Below are 10,400 nucleotides of genomic sequence, written 5' to 3'. Positions count from 1 at the left end.
TCATCAGAAATAATTTCCCCTGATTTTGAGTCATATTTGAGCGGGTGCCCACCTCCCCCGCTCACCCCTTTCGGCACAGCAGCTCTCTGCTCCCTGGTACATACTTTCCAGGCGACATCGCTGCTTTCATAACCATGTTGAGACCTGGTGGCTTGTTTTTCTCAGCTGGATCCCACACACACACTAAAGGTCTCAGCTGTGCCGTTATGGACTTGGCTGGGGACGTGGTCAGGAGGAGCTGATTGATGGGAAGCGCACGCCTGGGAAGTCCAGCACTGGGAAGAGGGAGCTGGGAGCTGGGACCCTCTGCAGCACACCCCACCTAGACAAGGACTGGAGAACAAAGCTTATTTCAGCCTTAAACCACAAGAAAAACAGGGATAGACAAAAAGAATGAGCAATGTCATCAGGAAACACGAGTTAGCCCCATGGAAAATACCGAGGGTCTGGACCCATGAGGTCAGGGTCTGGGTTTATATCTTGTCTGGGAGACAAAACTTCCAGTGAGATTGTAAAAGAAGCTCATGTTTGGAGATGCTTTATACCAAAAATAATCTCTCCGAGGCTCACAGCACTCGATACATGATGATTCCTGACACTGTTTTCCAAATAATAATGGGAAGATTCATCTGCCTGAGGCTTCCAGGCTTCATCTTACAAAATTCTTATTCTTTGGGTTATCTGAATGTTTAACTTATGGGGACAGTTATGGATGGTTCTCGTCTGGGCTTCAGCACAGAGTGACTCTGAATTGCTGCCCAGGTTTTGCGATACCTATTAAGAAGCAGCGCTGGCCCTTCACAACACAGCTGGATGTTGTAGTGATAAGTCCCTCAAGTCTGAATTATGACATTCTCCATTATTTTGGCTAACAGAGCCCTTTCTCAGTCGCCACAGCCTATTAACTCCTCAGTGCAAACTCAGCTCCTTCCTCTCCGCAGGCGCAGGGTCTGTGAGTGGGATGGCCACCACCACAGAGCCCCACTCGTGGGGGTCCTCTGCACTCAGCCCTGGCCCCCCATGGCAGCCCACATGTGTCAGCGGTCCCAGCTGGAGCCGAGGGTTTCTGGTGCCGCTGCCTGACTGTCAGGAGCTGGATGGCAGCCCAGAATTCTTTTCTCACAAGTCACTTGGATGGCCACCAGATGGTAAATACTTTTTGTCTCTCCTCGCCCGGGCTTGGGGTGGATGTGTTGATCTCAAGGTACAGGACTGCATGGCTGCCCCTCACCGTGGCTGGTGGTCCCCCAGGGGATGGAAGTGGCCATAGGGGGATGGAAGCAGCCATAAGCAGCCCTTTTAACTTCAGGGCTCCTGGCTGTCTGAGCTGTCAGTATGGAAAGGAAGAGGCTCAAGTAAAGGGAAGGGATGGAAGGAGAGCAAGATGTGCAGCCATTGCAGAGGGATGTGAGTACAGATGAATGGAGCAAAAAATTAGAGATTGGCAGTGCTGCTCACCGCGGCGTGTTCAATGGCACAGCATGAAGAAACACGGCTGTCTAAAAAAGTCAATTTGCTGAGTGGGTTCCTTCATTTCTATAGAAACAGCAGAGCTTCCCAGGAGATGTATTTAGATCCTTGCAACAACTGACCACAAAAAAGAAACAAAAAACCTGACAGTAACGCCATGGGAACCGCAGAGCACAACTTGTGGGATGAATCCCCAGCCACAAAATGACACGTGTGGTACAAAACACAGATGGGGTACTTGCTCCAGAGGGGAAGGGTTGGAACAGTATTTACATGATGAGCTGCTCAAGTACTGCTCCGTGCTCCTGCAGAAGGCAGAACCTGTGTGATGTGGTGAGTCCAAATCCACACCACGTGCATCCAACCCCATGTGCTGTCCCACGGGGGGCTGCATATTGCTTTCTTGCTCTTGCTGTGCCATAGGAGCCCAGGAAAGAAGAGCACTTTCAGCACTTGCAGAGCTTGCCTGGCCATTCCTGCACACTGTGAATCCCACACGGCAGAGGGGCAGCATTCTGCCCTCAGCTTTGGGATTCCATGCAGTGTGGGTGACATATCCCTCTCCCATAGCTGTGCCCTGGGGCAGAGTTAAATACGGGGCTGGGTTCCCAGCCCTGCTCAGTCTTGGCAATGTCCCAGGCTGGATGTCAGGGGAACGACCACCTCTGCCCATTCACAGCGCAGCAGAGAGGTGCTGGCTCTGCCTGGCAGCGCATGCTCTGCAGCCCCCTCTGCCATGCCTGTGCCACTGGGGACGTGTCCCTTGTCCCTTCCCTTCTCTTGCTCTCCCAACAGACAGCACGCTCTCACCTTGAGGGGAGTGGAAATGTCAGCTGGAATGTGGGCTGGAAAAAAAAGAAAGCAAATCTTGAGGCTCGTCCAAACCTACTCCTGTTTATATTGGAGCCTGGGAGTGACATCAGAGCGAAGAGAGTATAAACACCAGCAGGACCCACTCGGGGCTTTAAAGCCTGCAAACATGAGGCTCCGGCTGGAGAAGCAGCTCCTCATCCTTTCCCTGCTCTGCATCCTCTCCAAGGTAAGGAGTCGGGGCGTGGGATCTCCTCAGGATCACTCAGGGCAGCACCAGGATTCCCAGTATGGGACTGTAGGGAGGCTGCAGTGCTGATGTAGCCCTGACAGCTGGCAGACAGCTGTATGTCTGCAGAGCTCTGCTTGGGAGAGAATTCCAATGAAGCAGCATAGTCTTAACACTCATGGACCAAATGCCTCTGTGCTGCAGCAATGTGCTCTGTTTGCTCACCTGTCCCTGCAGCCATCCCGCAGCTCCTGCAGGCTCCATGCAGTGAGCACCAGCCCCAGCTCTCCCCCATTCCAGGATGCTCATGCAAACCATCCAATAAATTGGGGTTGTTCCAGGGGTTTGATTTTTTTTTTCTTCTCTTGGATTCTGCATGACACAGCTCCCTGTGCAGAGTTTTGAAAAATGTTGGGGTATGTCAGTTCCAAATTCTTGTAATTGCTGCTTGAATCCCAAGCCAGACTGCAAGCAGGGACATCAGAACAGCCTCGTGCCTGTTGACTGCTTTTCTGGGCACTTAAGATCTCCAACAGGAGCCACACTGCCATCTAATGACAAGTTAATTGCAGGGAGCATGGGGAAATGGATTAATAGAGCTGGATGGGCAAATCCTTCTAAAACATTGATCTATAATAGAAACCTGAAAGATGAAAAATGCACTTGGCTCCTGGATGAGCTATGACTGATGAGCAGCTCCTGGCCAGGAGAGCTCAGTGAGCTCTGGAGAGCCACCAGCTGTCCTCTGCCCCCAACCCAAACACGGCCAACACCACCAGTGCCCTGGTCCCTCATGGTCCCCTGTCTTCTGCTACAGCAGCAGTGCTGCTCATTGAGAGGACCAGAACAAGGCAGAGACTGCCCAGCCCATTTTGGATAGATTTCACCTCTCACGTCCTGGCAGGGCTGCACACATACCTGCATTGTGCAGGGTAGCACAGGAGAACTGCAGATCCAAAATGTTTGGCTTCAGACCCAAAATGCAGCAGCCGCCCCTGTCAGATGTGCCAGGGTAATGGTGTGTGCAGAACAGCCACAGACACACTGCTGCCCACCTGGGGGAACACCTGCAGGCACAGAGCAGGCACACTGCCTTGGGGCACAGGTTGGCAGGGGCTGCTGCAGGCAGGGCAGGGGAGGAGGCAGCCGTAGCACAGAGAACAGCACTGAGCTTAATCAGGCTTCATTTTTTCCCTGCAAATGTGTTGTTCCATTTCTTGGCACAAATGAGAGATGTGCTCACAGCGAGGGGCTGTGGAGGAGCAATGCCCTCATCATGTGCACGCAGCTCCTGGGAAGCTGCATCCCGCAGGGTTGCATGAACCAGCTGCCATGTGGGGCTGCAAGCACCACCTGATGAACCCCAGTGTGTGGATGCTCACTTCCCAGCCCCACCTCCTCCTGCATTCACAGCAGTGGTGCGTGTCAGCCCCCATCCCGCAGGATATCCCTGATTCTCCTGGTTTCCATGGGAGCCCATTCAAGCTGTGCAGTCACTCCCTAAGAAGACGGCAGCTTTCCCAGCAGCACTGCCACGTTCCCATGGATGGGCAGAGCCAACGATCTATCTCCACCCAACCAAGGATGACTTTCAGAGGCCATCCCAGTGCAACTGCAGCCATCAGCTGTGTCAAACCCACGATGCTTTGTACCCTCAGGTGTGCTCCCAGCTGTGCCGACGGCCGTGCTACTGCTCCCACGTGCTGCCCCGCTGCCCACCTGGGTCCCCCCTGGTTCTGGATGGCTGTGGTTGCTGCAGGATCTGCGCTCGGCGCCTGGGAGAGCCCTGCGACTACCTGCATGTCTGCGACCGCAGCCAGGGGCTCATCTGTGACTACAGCTCGGGGACAGGAGGCACCTGCAACTGTGAGCACCACAGCTGGAGATGGTCTGAGAGCTGCTCTGCCGAGGAAGATGCACACAGATGGCTGCAGGGCTGTGTTGCTGCTCCTGCCAATTCTAATGCCAGTCGCCGGCCGGGTTTTTGGGGGTGGTTTGAGTGGGATGGGCATAGCGTTTCCAGAGACGCTGCTGGGGATAGAGAGCTGCAGAGAAATAACAGAGGGATATTTTCAAGTCTGAAAGCCCTGAGAAGCATGGACAGGATTGGAGAGCAGTGGGTTTCTCACCACATTGTGATGTAGGAGGCAGGGAAGGGGAGGTCGGGCGACACATCACCTCATGCCTCCCTATGCCCTTGTGACCATCCAGTTCCCCCTCCTCCTGGCAGCCCCCAGTCACCACTAGTTATCCCCTCTGCCACCCCCACTCTCTGTCCCTTTTTCCCAATGACTTCCCACTGTTGTTGCAGTTGAAGACGACGAGGAGGGCTGTGAGGTGAATGGGCGGCTGTACCGTGACGGGGAGGTGTTCCAGCCCAGCTGCAAGCTGCAATGCCGCTGCCTGGATGGGGGCTTCACCTGCGTCCCGCTCTGCCAGGAGGACGTCCGCCTGCCCACCCCAGACTGCCCCTACCCACGGCGTGTGGACGTCCCAGGGAAGTGCTGCCCTGAGTGGGTCTGCGAGGCCGGAGAGCGGCAGAGCACTGGGGCAGGTAGGAGGTGGGATCAGGTGGTGAGCTCCAACGGGAGACCCCTCGCTGCCCCTCTCTCTGTGGCACACGGCAGGTAGGGCGGCACTGGGCTCCAATCCCATTTCCCCTCCTCTGTTTCCATCCAGCCCCCGCAGTGCCGTACCTCTGCCAGCCGTGGGGCACGGAGTGGGGCGCCTGCTCGGCCACCTGCGGCGTGGGCTTCTCCACCCGCATCTCCAACCAGAACCGCTACTGCCGGCTGGAGACACAGCGGCGGCTCTGTGTGCTCAGGCCCTGCCCGGCTCTGCCGGCGGCATCCCCTCTGGTAAGCGATGGTGATGCCAACACCTCCAGGCAGCAGCTTGGAGTGGGAATGGGACATCCCAGCCAACATCCCGTGCACGCCCCACCAGCCCCCCAGCCATGAGTCCTCCGGCATCCACTGTCCCCACATCGCTTCGCTTTGCCTTTCCAGAGGGGATGAGGAGGGTGTTTGCAGCCGTGCCCACCCTGGTTGTGTCCCGGAGCCAATGTCCCGGCACAGAAGCTGGCACACATCCGTGACACTGTGGTTTTGGAGGAGATGGAAGACATGTCCCTTGGGAATCTGGGGGAGAACCGATGGACTTCAGCTGCAGAGGAGGGTGGAAATAGAGAACAAGATCCCTACAACACGCCTCTGTACTCTGCTGCCCTGGGTTGGGTTGCTGGGCAGCAGCACCCTGTTGTATCAGATGGGGAAATCCTGCCCCAAGCACAAACCCACTTGAGAAAAAGGGACGTGGTACTTTCCTGGATCAGAGAGGCCTTTGGAAAGGGCTGAGTGATGCTGCTGTGCCAAGCACCGCACACACAGCTCTGCTCTGCAGAATTAGACCACTAGCGGGATGCCCCGTGCCCCCCACGCTGGGGATGGGGGCTCGCTGTCCCACCACACCCGGGCACCGGCAGAGGTGTTTTCCTGGCAGCAGCTCCCATTCACCTTCCACACATCCCTCCAGGACAAACAACTCCCTGCTCCGCCTGGCCGCCTGCTCTTCAAAGCCCGGCGGTTTGGCAGGGCTTTGGCAGGCGAGCAGCTCAGACGGAGGAGGCACCAGACATACCACCCTGCATCCAAGCGCATACCCCAAAAACTAAGGCCAGCAGAAAGGCGGGAGACGGGAAAACAAACAGCAGCGATGAGCCCAACGGGCTGGAGCTGCTCCAGCGTGCGGAGCTGCACAGGAGAGCGGAGCGGCAGTGAACCTTTAGAAGCTGCTCGGAAACGAAACCCAAATGCCCTCTAACGGCCTCGCAGCGATGTGCAGAGCAGGGCGAGAAGGGCGGCGAGCAGAGCAGGCGAGACCGCGCAGCTTGGCTGTGCACCCCTGCCATCAAAGCATTGTGAACGTGATTGCAGCACGGCCAGCAGCAGAGCCCAGCAGCTCCAGCAAGTGCCGGAAATAAATCAGTATTGAAGGGTGTTGTCACATCTTTGGGGGAAAAAATAAAGGAGAAAAAAGAAGAAAAAAAAAAAAGAAAAAAAAAGAGCCTTGCTGCTCATGCAATAATACACTGTTTACAAAGAGAATTATTTGCTGACACCAACCATTCATTTAGTGGGACGGAGGGGATGCAGGAGCCCCCAACAGGCAGCACGCAGCACAAGGGACCCAGCACCATTGGTTTTCTGCCTCTGCAGTGGCTGTGCCAAAAACAGCAGTGGTGTGAAGCTCACAGAGACTTTAAAACCCACAATGTTCCTCTGTTGACATGAGTAAGGCACGACCAGTGTACCAAATATCCTGGGTTCAAGGCAGTTGGGTTTTCTGTGTGCTGAGATGTGGCCCCCCGTGCTGGCTCAGCCCATCCCAGCCACCCCATGCTGCTGGTGAAATCCTAAAGGTCACTTTTTCAGCAGCAACCTGCAATCTGTATCTCAAACAGAAAGGACAACACACCTCTTGTTTTTTTTGGGGGGGGGGAGGGAGCTGTGATTCACTTAGCAGAAAACACCTAAATAATGAATTAATGACTACAAACAAATCAGAGTTACTTTTCCCTAAAGAACAGAGGGAAACTGACCCTCACGATTCAGGTGTGAGTCGCACAGCGTTTGCTGCTCCCTCTAAGCTGTGCTACCTGGACAATCAGTGCTTCCTGCAGCCCCAGCACCGGGCTCTGTGGGGTGCTGGGAGGTGTCAGATAAGCACTGCGCACCCGCAGACGGTTACAGGAAGCCCTGTAGCTCAGAGCCACATCCGTACCCACAGTGGCACATGAGAGTGGCAGGCCACGGTTTGTTTCTCGGCAGGCACGTGTAACAGTCGACAGACTCTGTAACAAAACAGACTTATTTTGCTGCTGTTGAACAGAATCTCTGTTGCTTTTGGAGCCAACTCATCCGCAATAAGCAGACGTTCCCATGGCTCGGGCTTATCTACGGCAGCACAGGGTAGGGCCGTACCCCTGCCATGGAAAACCGCATTCCTTCTGCCCGTTGGTCTGTTTGCTCTGGTGCCCGGAGATAACGTTATTTCTAGCGTTGTTTGTGCTGCAGCAGCTGCTCAGCAGTGAAGGTGGGTGATCGCACTCTTCGGGCTTGGTTTTAACTCTCGCATAAGCTCCACCAGCCCCGTGTGCCCGTTGCGTCACACCCCCAGCGCCTGCGGGCAGGAGGGGGAAGGCACGGCGCTTCTTGCGTTCCCTCCTCTTAAAACCGCTCAAGGGAGGGAAGGAAGAGATTTTTTCTATTTGTGGAAAGGACATCGAGCGGGCAGCAGCAGGATGTTGTTGCTGCACGCTTCCCTGGAGGTGCACTGGGGCCAGGCAGCGTCGCACATCCGTGGTGCTGGCACCGCCCCTGGCACGCGATGTGCTGGACCGGGGCCACCCGCACTTTTCTGGCGGATCTCTGCCCTGCCCTCGCTCCTCACGCCGGCTGTCTGTGGGGCCGTGCGGTCTGAGCACGGAGCTGCAGGTCGGAGCTGGATGCGGGGTGCAAGAGTGGCGTTCCCTGGGGACGGGACGCAGCGAGCAGAGCGGCAGCGAACTGTGAGCTCTCCCACCCACGCGGCGCAGAGCCGTCCCATGCATGCCTTCTTCCCGCCCCTCCCAGCACCACCAGAAATAGCTCGAGCCTCGGTGCCCGGCTCGCAGTGCCTCCAGCGGGCTGGCAGCTCCTCTAGGAGCCCCACACTCCGTATCCCCGGCCCCGGGGCTGGATCCCGACCCCACGAGCACCTCCCCGAGCGCCGCACCGCCTGCTCATCTCCTCCGGCGCCCGATGGCCAACAGCACTCCGCTCTGGGACAACAGCAGCCGGGCTCTGTGCCCCGTGGATGCCGCCTTCGCGCAGCGCTTCCTGCCCGCCGTGTACCTGGTGGTGACCCCGCTGGGGCTGGTGGGGAACGTGCTGGGGCTGTGCTATCTGCGCTCCGGCCCCCGCAGCCCGCTCAGCCTGCTGGTGGGTCACCTGGGCCTGGCCGATCTGCTGTACGTCTGCACGCTGCCCTTCCTCATCAGCTACTACCTGCACGGCCGCACCTGGGCCTTCGGGAGGGGCTGGTGCCGCCTCACCCGCGGGCTCTTCCACCTCAACCTCTACGCCAGCATCGGTTTCCTCACCTGCATCAGCGTGCACCGCTACCTGGGCATCGTGCACCCGCTGCGGGCGCGGGGCCGCTGCCAGGCTGCCGTGTCTCCAGGCCGGCTCAGCGCGGCCGTGTGGCTGTGGGTCATCGTGCAGGTGGGCCCTGACTTCGCTTTCAGCAAGATGGACCCTATGGGGATGCGGTGCCACGACACGACGGGGGATGAAAGCCTGGGTGCCTACGTGCCCTATACCGCCGCCATCACCGTGACGGGGTTCGTCATCCCCTTCCTCATCATCGTCGGGTGCTACTGCCACGTGGTGGTGGTGCTCTGCAGGAGCGACACGGTGGAGCCCGGCCTCAGGAGGAGCAGCATCAGGCTGGTGGTGCTCGTCATGGTCCTCTTCTCTGCCTGCTTCCTGCCCTACCACATCTTCAGGAACCTCAACTTGCTGTCCCGAGCCTGGCAGCGGTGGGGGTCCTGCACACAGGCCATGAAGGACATCTACGTCTCCTACCAGGTGACCAGGGGCCTGGCCAGCTTCAACAGTGCACTCAACCCTCTGCTCTACGTGATGACCAGCAAAGACTGCGTGTCACGCATAAGGAATATCCACCAAAGGGCCAAGGAGACCCTGGGATCCATCTTCACATGGGAATTCTCTAACCAAGCCCACAGGACGAGGAGCAGCATCGTCTTTGAGGAGCAGGAGGCTTCTGAGCAGCTCTGATCAGTGCGGCACCTCCCCGACAGCTGTGCACATCAGCTTCAGCATTCCCCCACCTGAAGCATGCTTTGTGGTGAGATGAGACTGCAGTCCTCGGCTCCAGCGTGGTGCCTGGGACAGACGGGACCGAGGGCAGCAGGGAGTAGGCTGGGCTCGGGCTTTAGAACAGAGTAACCAGCCCCAAGTGGGGCAGAGAGCTGCTGCATTGCAGATGGTGGAGAGGGGGAGTTCTGCAGGGGGAAGTGCTGTAGAAATGGAAACATTCACTAACATATCTTGATTGAAACATGACTAAACTGTGCCAGCAGTGGTGCTGATTGTTTCTGGAAGCAGATCTGCTTTGGGATCTGGCTTATCTTCTGTGGCCCGCCTCCTTCACAGCAGAAAAATGTACTTTAGAATTATTCACTCTCTTCTGGAAGAGTGTATAACAAACAAACCGACGTCTTAAAGTTTCTCAGGGCTTTTTTTTTATTATTTTGCAAGGCAAATGACCGCAGTGGCCTGAACCACGTGCTCAGCAGGCAGTGCCCAGAGAACTCTGAGCCACTTGGGTGGGGGCTGCAGCTCTCCGGCATTCGGCCTCACAACAGTATTAACATGAGCTAGTGTCTCCTGTAAATCTGATGTGCAAATGTCACCTGCAGAGGTACAGTGAGCTGCCAGGGCAAGACGTCCATCTGCTTCCGTGGATGCGGGGGCATTTCTGCTGCAGGGGGAGCAGCACTCTGCTTTTTGCTTTCGGTTCTCCCCAACACGAGCAGCTGCAACGCATGACCAGAGCAGTGAAACTTGAAGCAGCAGATTTCAGAAGGGGCACATGAGTTAGAACTGCCCCATACCTGGAGAGCACGGCCTCACGCAGGGCTGAAGTCAGAACAAAGCCTGACCTGCACCAGCCAGCTGCTGCTCACACAGCCTGACCTCGCTGCTCCGCAGAGAACACAGTGGCAATCACATAGGGCTAATGCATCTGAGGTGCAAATAAACACTTAACACGTTCACTTGTGCCCCTCTGGCTTCTTCTAAGGCTTGGTGGCAGCACAGAGCGAGCT

The 10,400-nt window shown here is 56.8% G+C and overlaps 2 protein-coding genes across 3 annotated transcripts; both read left to right on the top strand.

Annotated features, from left to right (window-relative positions):
* The first annotated feature begins 2,306 nt into the window (after window positions 1–2,306).
* On the top strand, window positions 2,307–6,976 carry CCN5 (cellular communication network factor 5). Of its 2 annotated transcripts, XM_010722301.4 has the most exons (5): window positions 2,320–2,509; window positions 4,168–4,375; window positions 4,821–5,063; window positions 5,189–5,367; window positions 5,518–6,976. In XM_010722301.4, the coding sequence occupies exons 1-5, from the start codon at window positions 2,450–2,452 to the stop codon at window positions 5,524–5,526; spliced, it is 699 nt and encodes a 232-aa protein (XP_010720603.3). In that variant the 5' UTR covers window positions 2,320–2,449; the 3' UTR covers window positions 5,527–6,976. The 2 variants fall into 2 exon arrangements, with proteins under 2 accessions (XP_010720602.4, XP_010720603.3); XM_010722300.4 differs by lacking the exon at window positions 5,518–6,976 and having other exon boundaries at window positions 2,307–2,509; window positions 5,189–5,511.
* Window positions 6,977–7,287: 311 nt separating this feature from the next.
* Window positions 7,288–10,349, top strand: LOC100550971 (P2Y purinoceptor 1-like). The gene has a single exon (XM_085241498.1). The coding sequence runs from the start codon at window positions 8,311–8,313 to the stop codon at window positions 9,346–9,348; it is 1,038 nt and encodes a 345-aa protein (XP_085097624.1). The 5' UTR covers window positions 7,288–8,310; the 3' UTR covers window positions 9,349–10,349.
* Window positions 10,350–10,400: the final 51 nt, after the last annotated feature.

The sequence above is a fragment of the Meleagris gallopavo genome, chromosome 22, assembly GCF_905368555.1.
Source record: "Meleagris gallopavo chromosome 22, MGAL_WU_HG_1.1, whole genome shotgun sequence".
In the NCBI taxonomy this organism is placed as follows: domain Eukaryota; kingdom Metazoa; phylum Chordata; class Aves; order Galliformes; family Phasianidae; genus Meleagris; species Meleagris gallopavo.
The sequence above is the reverse complement of the archived record's forward strand: the minus strand, read 5'-3'. Positions and strand labels throughout refer to the sequence as shown.